Source organism: Morone saxatilis, unplaced genomic scaffold (genome assembly GCF_004916995.1).
Source record: "Morone saxatilis isolate NCDOM2014 unplaced genomic scaffold, NCSU_SB_2.0 Contig10, whole genome shotgun sequence".
In the NCBI taxonomy this organism is placed as follows: domain Eukaryota; kingdom Metazoa; phylum Chordata; class Actinopteri; family Moronidae; genus Morone; species Morone saxatilis.
Window position 1 is genome coordinate 9,045,299 of NW_023339652.1, and position 17,172 is coordinate 9,062,470.

The window sequence follows — 17,172 nt, forward strand, 5'->3', positions numbered from 1 at the left end:
GTGTGTGTGTGTGTGTGCTCCAGGATGTTGCAGGGCTGAGAGGCGCTGAAGGTGGTGAGGTGGATCCTCAGACCCCGAGGAAGAGCAGCTCCTCTCGCTCCTCCCGCAAGAGCTTCCGTCTGGACTACCGGCTGGAGGTAAAACTTCACTTCCCATCATCCTCCTGTCCCCTAAACACACACACCCCTTCATCTCACACCTTCTCATTTCCATAAATTCCTTCCCTCAGCAAGCATTCCTTCCCTCTCCTGTTCTCTACTATTGTGTTGTGTGTGTTGTGTTTTAGACTGACATTTTAAATGTAATGGCTAAAATGGAATTGTTTTCTTCAAATTGTAGGAGGAAGTGACAAAATCTTGTCGGGACAAACATGGCCGCTGGACCAACCCCTGGTCCACATGGCGGTTCCCTTCCTACACCACCCTGCTCAGGTTCCTGTTGTTGGATAAGAACAACAGCAACATACCAAGTAGTAAAGAGGTGGGTAATTATTAGATGGAAATGTTTTGCCCACAGTTTCATAATATCACAAGTTGGGCTTCAGTACATTATTAGTGTTATGGAGGAACTCCGTCCTAGACTCACCCACTTTTAAAAAGCTGTTACATAGTGCATTTTATGGTTCTTGCAAAGCACAAAAGTGTTGAATGTCTGTATAAAAGTCCTTTATCAAATGTATTCAAGCCAATGTTTGGTTTCACTTGTATTATCCTTAAAGTGATCGGTATTAGAGTCTAATAAATACAGTATTTTTCACCTATGTCAGTAGGAACATTGCTCTTTGTATTTATATCTCCTATTGGAAACCTTGCTGAGCTTGGTAAGAGCTAAACGGGCTTCAAAGGCTTCTTTCACACAGCAATAGAAGAATGTTTAACCCTGTAATTGCATAGATTGCACAGTGTTTTGTTGTTGTGTAAAACCATAAGGATAGGTGTACAAATCAACAACTATCTTTTTCTCTGTAGTCAGTGCATCTCTTTAAACAAAAGCAGAATCTCATGTGAGCTATCTATCTTTGTGATGTTGCCATTGAAAATGAGGATAAATCCTGAAGCAGTCCTTTAAACAACACTGTAACAGAGTAGTAAACAGTGACTCTGTTATTCGGGTCAGAGGGGATTACGGTTCATTTTTGAAAAGTGTGATCAGATGAAGTCATAAGACTGAAACATTCTATTCCTCATAATCAGTATGTGGTTGTTTTGTTCCTTTCTCTCTCCTTCTACCTCTCTCTGTGCTGCTCGTACTCATCATCCTCTTCCTCCTCCTGCTTGGGACCTCCCCTCACATAGGCTCTGGACAGTGAGCTCCCAGTGATGGAACCCTACTTCATCCAGAACCCAGACCTCACCGACTCTGGTCCAGGTCTGAGAGTCACCTGGCTGGGACACGCCACGGTTCTGGTGGAAATGGACGGGCTCAATATTCTGACAGACCCAATTTTCAGCCAGAGGGCCTCGCCATTTCAGTTCTTGGGGCCCAAACGGTACAGAGGGCCCCCCTGCACTATCGAACAGGTGTAGTACTATTTATTTTTAATAGACCTCCATGACAGCATTTGACCCAGTCCTTGTTTCTTTGGCTGGCTCGGTTTCATTTTTCATCTACCTGCCAACAGCTGCCCAGGATCGACGCTGTCGTCATCAGTCATTCTCATTACGACCATCTGGATGCTGGATCTGTGGCCAGCCTTAATGAGCGCTTTGGAGGGGAGCTACGCTGGTACGTGTGGTGGATCTGTAGTCAACACTAATGTTTTGGAATCCACAGTCTTTATTTTTCAATTATGTTTCATGTTTTCAGCTTATTAGTATGCCTTTTTATGTTAAGTCCAAATGTGTGTTTCACAGGTTCGTGCCCCTGGGTTTGATGGACTGGCTGATGAAGATGGGCTGTGAGAACGTGATGGAGCTGGATTGGTGGGAGGAGAACTGTGTCCCGGGTCATGATGACATCACATTTGTTTGCACACCCTCTCAGCACTGGAGCAAACGCACCGCACTGGACGATAACAAGGTAATAATTAATTACAATGATTACTTATTAGTAAATACTGAGTAGCTTTGACCTTTTTATGTATTAATGTATGCCTTTTTTAAATAGTATTCATTTGGTTAATGCAGTTGATACAATCACTACAAAAAATATAGACGAACATAGGCATGTGTAAAAGTGAATGCCAGCATATAAATCCGTAATAAAGAACAAAAAAATAGTTTTAAATGGTTTTTATTTTAACTCTATCTTGTACTCTCTCTCAGTCTTTATGGGGAAGCTGGTCTGTTTTGGGTCCGGACCATCGATTTTTCTTCGCTGGTGATACCGGCTACTGCTCTTCCTTCCAGGAGATCGGACAACGCTTTGGACCGTTTGACCTCGCAGCAATCCCCATCGGAGCATACCTGCCCAGGTTCTGTACATAAAACAAACACACACAAACACACACACAATATATCCGTGTCCAGTTTTTGTTGACGCTGTCATAGTGGTGTTAATGCAATCATATGTTCTAGCATTGAGGTCTTAGTCAGTGATGGAGTTGTACTGGACTGCATGACATGGCCCCTCATGTTTGTTGATGGGGAGGACAAACATTTGAAACATAACGTTAAAGAACATACGTTTCCAACAATGTCAACAAAATCTGATCAGGAAGTTAAAGGTAGAGTGTATGGCAGATGTTGGGTTGAACTGTAATACGTAATAAAGTACCCACTGAGTGTAAAACGCGGTCCTTTCTTCTGTGTGTGATCTTCGGTTTTCCAGGGATATGATGCAGGGGCAGCATGTAGATCCAGAAGAAGCTGTTCAGATTCACCAAGACCTCCAGGCCAAACAGTCTGTGGCCATTCACTGGGGAACCTTTGCTCTCGCCTATGAGGTAAGAGTATAAGGTTACTCAGATACTGACTAACTGATGCTTTGTGTCTAGATAAAAAGGAATAATTTAACATTTTGGGAAATAAATGTGTTTTCCTTCCAGGTGTTAAATGAGAAGATTGATACCACTCTCATATCTGTCCATTCAATATGTAGCTGGAGCAAGCTGATGATGATTAGCACAAAGACTGAAAACGGGGGGGAATCAGGTAGCCTGACTCTCTCTAAAAGGTAACAATCTGCCTACCCGCATCTCTGAAGCTCTAATTGATTAATCTGTGCAAAATCCAGAGTGTATGTGATTTCACAGGCTGTCAAATGCTGGACTATTTCTTGGTCGGAACCAGTCACACTTCCTGAAGTCTCATTGTTACCATGAGGTTGCAAAAACTCTAGGAAGTGACCAGCCCTGGCCAAGAAACAGTCCAGCACTTAATCTCCTGTAAAACCACAAATTACTGTTTTTACTTGGATTTTGTACAGATTAAATGAGATGTAACACTTAAATTAGTGATTGTGGTGGTTGGTAGATTTTGTTACCTTTGGACGGAGCCAAGCTAGCCGTTTCCAACAGTCCTGCAATAAACCCTACCTTCATTTATAAGTTATTGATGAAACTGTTGATTCAACTTTCTGATCATTTTGGAGGATGCAGTTTGTAGTGCTGTTGAATTGGACTGCATTTTTCTGACAGGTGTTTCTAATATTGTTCCACTCCATTTCTATCAGTGACTGTAGGATAAATAGCAGAAAAACCTCTCTGATCATTTTTGAGGCTGCAGTTTGTGGCGCTTCATACAGAGAGTTGAATCAACACATCTCAAACAGTTTCAACCAGAACTGATTCTAACCTTCATGAAGGGAGGATATATTGCAAGACTGTTGAATTAGACTACATCAGTTTTAGCTTAGTGTACATGATAAACTGGAAACTGAGTATATGTTAGGGTGGTATTTCATTGCTCAGTATTATAAAGTCACAGTAGCCCAAAGAGTTTCTGTGTGTTACTGCTGAGAGAGAGAGAGAGAAAAAAAATTTGAATGTGCTCCGACACTATTATGTTCTGGTAACGCAACATAACAAAAGGTGTCATTGTTTGTTAAGCTGCATGACTATTTCTGCAGCTAACACAGATTAACGCAGCCTCTGGCTCGTTGCCCTGCTCGGAAAGTTAGAGACAACCTGACAAAAGCCTGTCGTAAACGCTCAAAACAATGCAGCACCGGGCTAAAATTAACCTGTCTGAAGCCCAAGTATGGTGATGCACACGGATAGTCTTTAACACTTTTGTCCGGTCACTCCTTCATCCAGTACTACCTGGAGCCACCAGGTCGTCTCAGAGAGGCCCTGGAACAGAAAGGACTGAAGCCAGAAGCCTTCTTCACTCTGCATCACGGGGAGTCTCGCCTTCTAGTTCCACAAGGAGGAGACGTGTTTGACTGATTCCCTCTGGAGTGTTTTGTGGGCCGTTTGTCTGTAACAAAGTGCAGAACATTTTGATTATCATATTTAGATAGACTTCAGTGATTTAAGTTTGAAATGCATATACGTATGCAGCTTATCCCAACTGAAATATTCAAATGTTCCACAGTACTGTTTACATAACGAATGTCTGTCCTGCCATTGTCATGGTGGGCCAATACTACCTACAGGAGTTCCACTATAAAAATCTGATTGATTAGATGTGTGTAATTCTTTCAGGCAAAACTCAGCTCAGCTCATAGCTCATTAGAAACAAGGTATTCGATTTCCACACAGATGTTAAATGTTGGCATCAGTCAGTGTGGTAAGTGTAAGTTCAAGTCTCAAAGATTTGTATCAGTGTAACAAAAAAAAAGCAGCTAACAGAAAAATAAACTTCCATTTTCTTTATCCTGAAGATAAAAGTACCAGTTTTACATAAGTCACATTGGAGTACTTTTCTGCAGCTAAATATTGTTTCTATTAAGTAATAACTAATTCATTTTGGTGCCTGTAATGTTGCATTATATAATAACTCAACAAAATGTAATACATTTTCACTTCATGATTTAATAACACCCACATTTTGTAATAAATTACATACTATGCTGCTTACAAAATGCAGGAGTTGCACTTTTTATGATGAAAAATGTATGTGGTGCATTAGGTAATCAACCAATCAAAATGGATGTTTTTGTCTGTACACGTTATATTTTTATCAATGAACCTAAATTAAACTTAGTAAATATTAAATTAGACTCTGACCTGTGGTTCCCCCTTGGCATTATAGTTGACTGATCAACTACTCTAATTACAACCAAATTCAGGGACTTTGTCAAATGCTAAAAAAACTCAATTCATGCTTTTATTTCTAGCTGGATTTACTACTGCAGTGGTCTTTTGACCGGGCTCCCCAAGAACACTTCAAAAGAGGCTTCAGCTTATTCAAAATGCAGTTCATTAAAAAAAAAAAAAGGAACTCCCACATTTTATAATAATGTATTATAATTTTGTGGGAAAAAATACATATGGGTTCAGGCTGTTTATTACTAAATGAAACCGATTGTTACAAAATCTGTGTTATTACATAATGAAGTGAAAATGTATCACATTTTATCGAGTTGCTACATAATGTTGTTCAAAAGCATTTTGTGGTCTGCACACTGCATCAGAAACCTTTCAGCTGGCAGATGCAGTGTTTCTAGCTCACTCCTCCAGTCTGGAACAACCACTGAAAAGAAATCTGCATGCTCGTGCCGTCGGCTGGCACAAACCTTCTGGTCAAGAGGCCAAAATCTCTCAAGAATTATTTTCAGACTTTACATTAGAGTAAAATATAGAGTCAAAAGAGTGAAATGTAATCAGCATTAAACTTATATGGTGTAATGGGTGCTGGACCCATGTTACTATAGTAACCAGTGCTCCTGAATGGAGATATTAGTGCAGTTTGTGTGTGTGGGGTTGAACCACAGACCTTCAGTATCGCAGACAGTGTGATGCAGCTTTCTGTTGACACATAGCTGGACTTCCTGTGAGCTGTAATATAGACGAGAAAACCAACTTTTAGTTACTTAGAGTAGAAATTTTCAAAGATTGGTGCTAGCTAATGCCTCATTACAAAATTTGTTGTTTTTTTTTCCTGAATGTACTCTGGCCAACCTGAAACTACAAGAGACACAGAAGTGTTAGGAGAAATCTATTTTTGTTGTCTGTGATATTAATTCCCCAACAACTGTACACCGATAGAAACTGTAGCGGAAGAGCTGTGAGATACAGGCAGAAGTTGAGCTGGGTTCAGCTTCGTGCACTGCAAATGTTTTTGCTTTGTTCCTGCTTCAGAATTTTGTTTTTGATGTTCGGAAACCACAGCACAAAGACTTTTCTCGGTGTGATCACTCACATTTTCATCTCTTAGAATTTAAGATGCATTTGCCTCGCTGAGCAACAGTAGAATCATTTTAGTACTCAGCTTTTCAAGTGAATTTTATTTTTAATGCCGAATGTAAGAACAGTTGACAGCACAATGATGAGTTCATTTAGTAGCCTGGTTGTAACTACAAGGCCACTACAGTGCTAACTATGGTTTACACTTGATCCATGTCATTGAATTACCCATTAAATATATAACTTACATTTCACGTTTACGTTTGTTTTTTGTTGTCAACAGCAATGTAGACTTCAAACACAAGAAAATACCCTTTTTTTGTAGGTTCCTACCGAATGGGGAAAAAAAGGCAATCACAGAAGACTACTTAAATAAATATAGCAATAAATCTTAATACGTAGTATAAATACTGCAGGATATTTATATTAGTGACATGTTGGACTGTTCTTCATGCTAGAAAACCACTCTTTAGCACCACTGTGATGAACACCAAATTTACTTTCAAGCAAGGATATTAAAGCCACTTCAGTATGTGTAGAGCTTCAAAGTTTCAAGCTTTGGCGCCCCCTAGTGGCAGTATGAACTAAAGCCACTGGTAGACATAGTTACGATTCAATCAGCAACAATTAAGTGGGAATTTAATATTAAACAATCATAATGAGCTATAAAATTATATTCTGGTCTTTTGATTCTACATTTTAGTTATCTGAGTGATTAAACAGTGTCCTGTAAAACAAACAGTGTGCAACCTGTACATAATGTAATGTCAGCTACATGAACACTGCCAGAGCTAGGATGATTCTTACTGGGGTTCATAAATTGAGGAAATAATGTTAAACCTACTTTTACAAAACATCTGATAACAAAAAATTAAAAGTCTTAAAGACAAAAAAAAATCCTTAATTGTCTTTTAGGGAGGCATGCAAATACATTTTTCATTAAGCTACACTATAATCAAATAATGTGTCAAGTCCTGTGCATGCAACACGTGTCAGTGTTTATGCGCATGAATTTAATATTATTAAATGTTGGTATAATGTGTTCACTTTTGTAGTTCAATAAGAAATTACGCAGCACATACACTCGTTACAAACACTTTTCCCCCAGTCCGCTTTCAGTAAATTAAATAAAACAAACAAAAGCAGAGTATAAAGAGTGTGAAATGAATCCAAACCTGCTCTGGAGACTGACGCTCACTCAGCACATGGTTGCACAGGGAAGTCCAGAAGATCCAGCTGGTTCTTAAAACAAATGCTTCCCAACTGTCCATGTGTACTGTGCCACTGTACCCTCCTTACAGTGGACCAACATACACTGGATAAAGCCTTTTAAAATGTATTTTCTTTAGCACCCTCTTCTTCCTCCATGCTGCATATTCGTTGCCCCCCCACATGGACTCACAGGTGTCTCTAATTGATCCCCTCCTTCCTCACCTTCCTGCTGCACTGTATCCCTGCAGCGTGCACTGTGAAAGGGGCGACACAGGGTGGCAGTGTCTGTAAAGCTTTCTCATCTTCCATTTCAAAAGACTGAGCAAAAACCAAACACTGCCTGACAGTACTGCTTTAAATCAAAAGTATGGGGATTGTATAACACTGTTTATGCAGAGTAAATACAATTAAGGTGTTCAACTGAAAAGTTGTATTGATATATCTGTATTTAAACAAAAATATCTAAATATTGCTGTTATGGTTGTGGTCTGTTTTTAGAATGAAAAGTCCCATTGGAATATTTGGTAAACCATGGTGATGTCACTGTTTAGAAACATTAAATTGGAGCCATAATTTGCCAGCGGAACACACATCAGATTTTTTTAAAAGGCTGCATTTATTCACAGACAGAAAGTGTTTGTGGCCTGGATGTTATTTTCTCCCAGTAAACAAGGAAAACTCATTAAAGGTTGTTTGTCCCCGTTTGGATAGACTCGAGGTCAGACCTGAGAACATACTGTAGCTGCATCTTTACACACACGGCTTTCTGCTATTTAAAGTGGGAACCAATAGAGTGTGAGTAGAGCTAGCTCAGGGTACTTGTTAATCTCTGCTTTAACCTACATCGAGTCTGAAAGTCAGCAGTGGGAAAAGTCCTGTATGTTCCTGTGAAAATATTGATGTTAACACGTACTAATATAAATGATTGCCCTCAAAATAACTAAAAAAATGGTCTAGTTAGATTTTAGCTAAAACATATCTTTATGAAAAGCTCTCATGAATCACTTTCTCACACATCCTCTGAGCTGACGCAGAGGTGAGTTTCAGTGACGATTTTGATTTGACAGGTGGGAGGAAGAGGCCCACGGTTCGAAAAAACTGTTGAATCCGACCAAAATAGTGTTTCGAAGAATGTTGGCTGTTATCTTCTTGGCAAGCTGCAAAGACTGAATTCATCATCATTTTCAAAAACTGAACTACATTTCTGCCATGAGCCTAAATCTTTATTTAAAACTTAAAGTAACTTCGATTTCACTGAAAACTGAATTTGCACTGGGACCAGCTTTTAATTTGATGGTACCAGGAAAAATGGATTTGCTTAAACATCAGCAGCAGCAGAAAACAATGGGACATGAAATGTGTCACTGATCTTATATAGATGAGGCCTAAAAGCAATACAATTGAGACATATTGGAACCATTTCCAGTTCCTTATTCCCTTGAACTGCTTTATAAATACAACTCTCAATATAACAGAGATGCGTCATATAAAGCAAAAACATCTAGACTTAGATTCAGTGCCAGACCATGTGCAAAATTAATATTTTTATTATCAATTAATAAAATAAGTTCAACCAACAATATAGAAGAAACACAAACTGATTTTTTTTTTTTTTACATTTGAAATGTTAAAAGTTTGAATTTGATTTCATTTTTCAGCATGTGCACCTTCACATCACTGCTATACTTTAAGTTTCAATTCATTCAAAGAATCACCATCATCAGAGCAAAAGCCCTCGTCTGTAGTCTAGTTTGAAAGTCAAGTGATTTATGTGATTATAGCTTCTTAAGAGAGGCCTGTGCGGATGTTTCCAACTGTAGTATACCCTTCAAAAAAGGCCCAATTGATGTGTTTACCAGTCAGCACGAGGTTTGACTCGTTTCTTTTGGGATGGGCGACCACATCCTATAAAAAATAAAATAAAAAATAATTCAGTTTGAAAGAATCCCTGATGAGCGAGAGTCTCCATGAAACAGCAGGAGGCGTCACAGGGTGTGAGGAATGTCACGGCTCAGCACATGTCCCTCCATCAGCGTGTATCTCCTGTCATACCACGCTCTGCCTGTTGCTGTCCCTGCTGTGCGTCGACCCTCCGGAACAGCGCCGGGAGAAGTCCAGAAAGATGCCGTCGTGCTCCGGCTCGGAGTCCAAAGACTCCAGGACGTGGTCCATCATGATGTCCGGACTGGACGCAGGACTGGGACCGGAGCTCGTGTCGTGAGCCAGTACTCTGAAGGATGCAGAGGAGTTGGACACTAGTGAGCCCGTGCAGTGCGTGTCCTCGCCTAGGGAAGGCGCCGGGAGGAAGCAGGGGGAGTGATGCTGTGGCTGGAGAGGGTCGGGGCCTGCAGGACTGTCGGCGTCTCTGGGCTGTGGGTCCTGGCCCGAGGTCACAGTGTCTGTACAGAGAACAGTGAACGTTTTAAATGAATGAATGAGACAAGACTGGAAAAGGACATGTTTCTTTCATTGCATGTTGCTATCATTCCTAGTGTTTTTTTTGTTTTTTTTACTGTCTGTTGTTCACCTGTACTGCCACAAATGTTTGCAAATATAACTAAAAATATAGAATCTTAGCATAAATTATAACATATTCAACTTTTTGAAACATTTGGGGACAGTTCTTTCTCTATTTAATTCATTTTTCAGTTACTTAGATAAAGAATTGATTTTAACAATTAATTATTGTTTGTTGACTGTTGTAGATATAGCTATAATTTCTTAGTGTGTTGTTTTTAGCTTTTTCTTTTCCTTTTTTAACTCATGGGAAGTGTCTTTGAGTTTCTTGAAAAGACCTGAGATGTATTATTACAAAAAAGATGTACATGGTTCAGTAAAGTACAAAAAAAACCTGCTCCAAAAGCTCATCTGAAACAATGATCACTTCAGAAACTCTTGCAATCATGAAAATATCACCAGTGTAGCAGCACCTGAAAGTGCGACAGAGGCTGTGGAAGCTGGAGAGTGGTTGGTGAGGCTGGATGTGCTGGTGTTGATGGTGGCAGCGGTGGTGGATTCAGCCACAGAGCTGCTCTCCTCCAAGCAGGACGTCATCTCAGAGACGGAGTGTCGTCTGATACCTGTGCCACCTCCTGCGGACGAGTCGGCATCGTACTCCACCACGGGGGTCAGCATGGGAACGTTGTAGCTCTTGGAGCGTACCACTGGGTTCTTGGCGACGGGGGAGTGGCCCGGTTTGGAGGGCCAGGAGCGCTGTAAACGCTTTTCTGGAGAGAGAACGAGAGAGAGAAACAGAAAGATTGCTTTGGAATTACTTTATAATTGAACACATAAACACATGGCACCGGTGACCTTTAATAGAACTTCCATTGTGCATTATATGTACACACATACACACTGAGACACACATACCTAATAGGCAAGAGGAGCAGTGCAAATTGGAAGATCCATCTCTGGAATATAACCCATGAGTCCCGAGGTAGGGAGAGACCACCTTCTGGATGAGAGACTCCAGTCGAAGGTAGTCGTCCGTTACACCTTTCGATTCATGGACTCCCTGCACCAGACACACAAATATACACACACACACACACAGACACTAGTTTGTATTAGCCAGTAATTTCTGCTTGTTGGCCGGCGGTAATGGAAACTTTAGAAGCCATGAAAAAATTTCCAAGACAAAAAAAAAAAAGAGTTTCAGTTAGGCTTTCTGTGATTTTATCAATCACTCATCCTGCCAGTTACTGAGTAAAATCAAAGGTCCCAGGAACGTTACTGGATTCTACTATTGTTTAAAACATAATGGGGTTTCAGCTGCCAACAGGAGACACACTATGCTTTTATAGACCCAGCCAGGAAGACGACATGAATAAAACAGCAGAGTGAATTGGACCCCAACCTTGTATAAACATACTCAGATAAGAAAAGCATCAACAGCATTTCTCAATTTAGACAGAGACAGGACCAACCCTTATAGACAGAATTCCTGTTAAAAAGGTGAGCAATGGATGTAAATGTAATGTAAACCCACTGTAAAGAATGTAGACAGTGATTATTGGATTAGACTTTACAACTTCTACAGGGCAAAGACACTGTTGCCTAGTAACAGCTGACATGAATAGGCTTCTAGTTTTGCATTTCAAGTTAGAATAATGATTGTTCGAGCCAAATAAAACAGCTGGAGGGGGGAAAAACGTTGAATCATAATGAGTCTGTTATTGTTACAGACTAAACTTACTTTCCTTTGTGGGAATGGTAAAAAAAAGTGTCAGTGCAGAGGGAGCTAAATGACCCTGGGAGAATGTAGAAAGAGATTGAAACTGATCAAAAACATTGCTTCAGGTCTCAGGTCTGGTTACATCTGAAATCTGCATTAATGGATTTTTTGGACCCTTGGTGGCAGTGCGACAAACTGTACACACCACATTGTCACATTATCACCTATTTTAGTTGATACGGTGCTTATTTACACAGCAGCCATGGATCAGCATTATTCTGGGGTCATGTTTCTTTCAAATAGTTTAGCTCTGTTTTGGTCTCCACCAGCTCCAGATGGAAATATCTGTTTCTTAACCTGATAAATGTTCCACTATGTTCACCATCTAGTTGCTTACTCTGCTGTTTGGTGCTGGGAAGGTACCATACAGTTGGTTTATTAGAGGTTTTTTTTGCAGAAAATAGCTGTCTGCCGCACCTTAAGCTGTGAAATTGAACTATAACAGTAATGCTGCAGTGAAAAAATGAGCTGAAAGAAGCAAAAACACCATCTAAAGCTGAGAGGAACGGACACATAATGATGTGATCCATCGTTGGTAGAAAAACATTGTTTAAAGCAGTTAAGTTTAAGTTAAAGTAAAAGCAATATTTGTTTGTTAAAATGAGATAAATGATAAATAACTCTGCATTCTGACAGCCTTCACTGATTGGGTCTCCCAGTACCTTCTCCAGTAAACGAAGGAAAAACAATTCTGGTTTCCCCTTTCCACTTCATCCAATCAGGAGAGAGAACTCCACAGTGACGTTGGTGGCACCAACCCAAAGTGTCAACTTGGGAATGAGACTAAACAATATTTCTCCAGAATCCCTTACAGTACAGGCCAGGTTTGGGTCTTAACGCCAGTACAGAGCTCTACTACAAACTGAGAACACGAGTGAGAAAAGCTGCTGCGTCTGCCATCACAGCACAATCACAACCAATTTCCTTAATGGAGAAAACAGTAGGCGTTTCTCCTCGTGAAGTGAAGCTTGCAACCTTGCATGCATCTCGCTTCACCGTACGTTCATTCTGCACATGTGGAGCCCTCACTGCCCTGTTTGTTGCAGATGGGCCTTCTTGTTTCATTGGGCCCATGTAATTGTTTCAGTAAGCCCACTGCGTATTTGATGTTAGTGGGGTTTTAAGTACATCAGTGGCAAACAAATTACCCTCATAATCAATTTGATTTAGTCATGAAGAATAAGAAGCAGGCACTCTTCTGTTTGGATAAGGCTTTTTTAGTGAGGTGACTTCATGCTCTATATAACTTCAGACCATTTTAAGACAACATCATTTTCTTTTTTCCTCCTTTTTAAAAGTTGGATTTAGTTTGAGTTACTTCCACAATCCAAATCTTCACGCCGAGGGGTGCGATGCATATGGGCCCAGTTCCACTCCAAAGTCATCAAATAACAAAGGAGAGATCAATCAAGTTTCAGTTCTCTGAATCATTGAGCCCATGCATCGAAACCACAGCACAGAAATAAACCACATAAATAGACCAGACTTCAGTGAATTGGCGTCACAGAACGAAGGGAAATTACTTACAGATGAAACGAGTAGCAAAAACAGCTATTTGAATTTTATGTAGCTTACACACAACCTCTTGTTTTAGCTGCTCTGCTTCCCTGTCTGCTTTTATATCTTTGACTCAACCAGTTTTTCCCTTCCTCATCTCTGCTTTCTCACAATTTTATATTCACTGTGGACAAAGAAAAACAGTCCAATTAAAATGACTTAGCCGCATATATATGTACATAATGGACCAAACAGGAAATAATTTATCCTGCCTTCTGTTCTTGTGTCTTTTTTACTCTCCATATCATCCTCCGTCTTGAAGTCTTGCCCTCCCTCTGTCTGAGTATGGAAGCAGCAGATTTGGGTCAATGAGTCACTACAATGATGTCCAAAGAAACCCACACAGAAGCAGACTCACGGACACTAAGTTCATACTCCCAGACACACTCGAGAGCACATTTAACTCACTTGCATTCACTCCATGACCTACATCTTACCTCTGACCAATAAAAACTTTAAATGAATGAAAAGGTTTTTGGAAGATTGGTCAACAGGACTGTTGGGAGCTCAGAGAATGCCACTTTTAACTTTGATCCTTCAGTCGTCAATGTGAAGGAAATCTTGAGAGCTGGTTAGTGATTGAAGAAGTTTTGAGAGACCTTGATGTCTGACCTTGATGTGTTATGCAGAAGCATTTATTGAAGTTAAATGGAGGTGAAAAGAAAATAAGAAATACAAGTGTACTGCCACCCAATTCTAAACGTTAATGTTAGGGAGTATTTAACCCTTTTAGAGCTATAAGATTCATGACGTGTGCAGATAAGCTTATTTTTCACCCATATTTTTTGGGTATTGGATCCTAAACAAGGAACAAGGCTTACTTAAGTTAACTAAGTCTTGTTGTGTGTCACTCAGGTCACGTACAACCAGAGGAGACAGTCAGTCTGTTGAGTCTACAGCAGAGTACAGCCTATCTTCCTACAACCTTGGACTCCTGGGAGATGGAGAAAGTTCAGCCATATCAGGACAGCTGCACTGACCATCATCCAGGGAGACAGAATCTGTTTCCTCATATGAACTGCGGACAATGTAGACAATGTCCGAAGAATCCGGTCCAGACGTTGTCTGAAGTTGCCCTTTCACACATGTTGCACACAACAGGATATTGCCCTGGCCAGACACGTTCTCACCTATTGGAAATAAAAAAATAAAAAATAGCCTGTTTGGCTAAGGCAAGGGTTTTTTGCATTGGTATCAATACTACATGTATACCAGAAAAGAGTAAAAAGCAGCTACACTTCATGCAATGTCATCAACACGCCCACTAGCTCGCTGGGAATTCTCTAGACAATGACCGGCTCTATTCATACATGTCCTCATAGGGACATTAAACAGACTCTGTACTAGGCTGCTGGCAGGGTAAAGTCTGTTTAATGACTGGTCCAGCTGATTCGGACATTTGCGTTCAAAAATACAGATCAACTGAGTAATGTCCGGAAAAATTCAGGGTAGCACTGGATGTGTGCTCTGAACGAGAAAGGCCATGACCTCCAAATGACACAATCAGAACGTGGGGAAACACTGTCATATTACCTTTAGCCTAAAAAAGGAAAATTCACTCACAACCAAATGATGCTAAAAACCTATTGAGAAAACTAACACCCATTTGGAAAACACCACTGATAAAAAAATACGTTTTTGAGTCACTGATACAGCTCCTGAATAAGCCTGACTCCAGTAGGTTCTCAAAGGAACATCAAGTTCTTTCATGTTCCTCCAAAGGACAGAAGAGCCATTTTATCAGTTGTTTCTGTTAATAATCTTGCGACCTCTTGTGGCAGTCCTGACTTCCACTTAAATAGTAAAATTTTATCCTTCAATAGTAAAATATGGATGTGACCAACAAGGAATACACATGAATAAAACTGGTGTGAATTTAGTTAAACGAGCAGCGTCTTCACTTGAAAATCCTGTAAGCGCTGTCTGTGTGAGGAGTACAGCAACACCACAGTTAAATGATAAGTAAACAACTCTCTTCCTGTTCCCACAGAACGGGAACGTAATGGACAATTAACTCAAGTCACCACACGATGGATGAATAACCTACTGTTACTATAGTTTATGTTTAAATGTTTAAAAACTCAAGCAAATTATCCACAGGGGACACATGAATGTCTGCGCTCTCATGACTTCACAGATAAGAAGAAAGTTTCACATGTTCTTTTGACTCTAATTCTATATCTAAACTGAAGATTTTTACTAATGAGGTCAGAAACAATGATCATAAATGACTGGCTGTTTTTACTCTGTCTTTGTGAGGATATAAGGGTCTTAAAGGACAATGTAAACATGGATATTTGAAACAGACAAACATTGACACAAACTTTCAGACACAGGCAGGGTGCAGAGGGCACCGAGTGGTCATGGGAAGATAACTGTGCTCTGTGTTCACACTGAGATTGCTTCCTGTGAGATCCCTTTGCAAGAAAAAAAAAAAACTCAACAGCTCTCTGTACCCTCTGCTCCTCTTTCCCCCATCTGTTGTCATTTACCCTCTTCCCTCACCCTACATCAGTCATGGATGTTTGTCTGTGCAAGCCATATGTTTGAGGGTGTGTGCTTGAGGGTGAAAAGGGAAGGAAAGATAAAGAAAGAGGTACCTGTAGTATTAGCAGCATCTGTATGATAGAAGGAGGAACTCTGGCTCGGGGTCGGGACAGAGCCTCGTCCAGTTTCAGGTTCAAGGTGATGATGTTCCTGAAGTGGAGCAGAGCCAACTGACGCACTGACGGCTCCTTTCCCTGAGGACACACACACCGTTATGTAAGGAGAATATAGGCGTGCGTGTGTGTGTGTGTGTGTGTGCGCGCGTACCTGTACAGGATAGAAGATGGCCAGCAGCATGGACAGAACATCACAGAAGAAAAAGTCCCATGTGTCAGCCAGGGAGTCCAGCAACTTCTGACCTATAACGCACAAGCAGAAAGACACACAACCAATCAGGAGAGAACCACAAAGCCAAAGAAATTACAGCAACAAGATGTCTGGCACATGTAGTCAATGAGATAAGGTCTCACAATGTTTTGTAAGAATCTCAGAATTTAGAAATGTGCTATCTGAGAACTTCATCTGATTTGTTATTTTTGCAGAGGGTTGTTAGTGTCCTTAATCCTTTTTTGCAAATCTAACATGTCAGTAATGTTGGAAAGGACAAGTAAAAAAACAAGTGGTCCCATGTGAATTGGCATCATCCTTTATTTCCTGTTTTTATGAAATGGACATTACAGCATTAAAGACAGTTTTAGTAGCTTTTTGGATGCATATTCGGGAGGCTCAGGTGCATCGGCAAGGAGACCCTTTTGAAATAAACAGCTGAAAATCAGAAGTGCAAAATAGTGAAACATAATAAAATGCATGATGATGAAAGGGTTTATTGTACAATTGGCTCAAACTGGACACATTTAAGGGGATTACTTTTTGTTTATGTACTGCTATAATTCAGTCATCTCTTAATAATCTGTGATTTGGTCACTTAATCAGTCAGAAACACACACAATGTTCATGTGATGCATGACGAGATCACACGGGAATCCATCTTGCCAGACTTCAATCTATGCATTTGTGGCCCAACTATAGTGGTACTGGACCAATCAGCAGTACTGGCAGCTACGGGGGTGGGCAGCTATACCAGAACTGGAGAGTATTTCTTCAAAGCATTCATTCCGCAGTGGTTTGTCTTATATTAAATTTCTCACTAGATGCTGTGTAACTGACGCAAAGCATCACTTCCTGTCTGGTTTCTGTGACGACAGCACTGAAAATCTGTCATAGTGTGTGTGTATGTGTGTGCGTGCTTGTGCGTATGTGTCTGTGTTTCATCATTTCAAAAGGTGCTTCAAATAAAGGTCACACATCTACCACAACAGAGAGAACAAATTCATTTCAGCGTCTTGTTCTCACCTCTTCAATGGCTCTCACTCTGACTGTGTGTGTGTGT

At 40.4% G+C, this 17,172-nt stretch overlaps 2 protein-coding genes and 1 long non-coding RNA gene across 4 annotated transcripts in view; 1 reads left to right on the plus strand and 2 right to left on the minus strand.

The window, feature by feature from the left end:
• Window positions 1-6,478, plus strand: part of napepld (N-acyl phosphatidylethanolamine phospholipase D) — a 10,541-nt gene extending 4,063 nt beyond the window's left edge. For both annotated transcript variants that reach the window (XM_035677088.1, XM_035677099.1), the window contains exons 3-10: window positions 24-137; window positions 340-480; window positions 1,296-1,520; window positions 1,622-1,725; window positions 1,854-2,019; window positions 2,265-2,413; window positions 2,770-2,884; window positions 4,196-6,478. In XM_035677088.1, the coding sequence (XP_035532981.1) occupies window positions 24-137; window positions 340-480; window positions 1,296-1,520; window positions 1,622-1,725; window positions 1,854-2,019; window positions 2,265-2,413; window positions 2,770-2,884; window positions 4,196-4,327 (1,146 nt within the window). In that variant the 3' untranslated portion in view covers window positions 4,328-6,478. The remainder of the gene's footprint in view (window positions 1-23; window positions 138-339; window positions 481-1,295; window positions 1,521-1,621; window positions 1,726-1,853; window positions 2,020-2,264; window positions 2,414-2,769; window positions 2,885-4,195) is intronic.
• On the minus strand, window positions 2,224-7,602 carry LOC118339462. The gene is made up of 5 exons (XR_004797310.1): window positions 7,405-7,602; window positions 5,820-5,881; window positions 4,202-4,358; window positions 2,720-2,877; window positions 2,224-2,416 (listed from the first exon to the last, which is right to left on the minus strand). It is a non-coding gene; the product is annotated as an uncharacterized LOC118339462 (long non-coding RNA).
• A 1,254-nt stretch (window positions 7,603-8,856) lies between these two features.
• Window positions 8,857-17,172, minus strand: part of LOC118337476 (proline-rich protein 5-like) — a 16,666-nt gene continuing 8,350 nt past the window's right edge. The window contains 6 exon segments of the mRNA XM_035674535.1: window positions 8,857-9,529; window positions 9,532-9,840; window positions 10,372-10,668; window positions 10,814-10,958; window positions 15,836-15,976; window positions 16,050-16,141. Coding sequence (XP_035530428.1) covers window positions 9,471-9,529; window positions 9,532-9,840; window positions 10,372-10,668; window positions 10,814-10,958; window positions 15,836-15,976; window positions 16,050-16,141 — 1,043 coding nt within the window. The 3' untranslated portion in view covers window positions 8,857-9,470.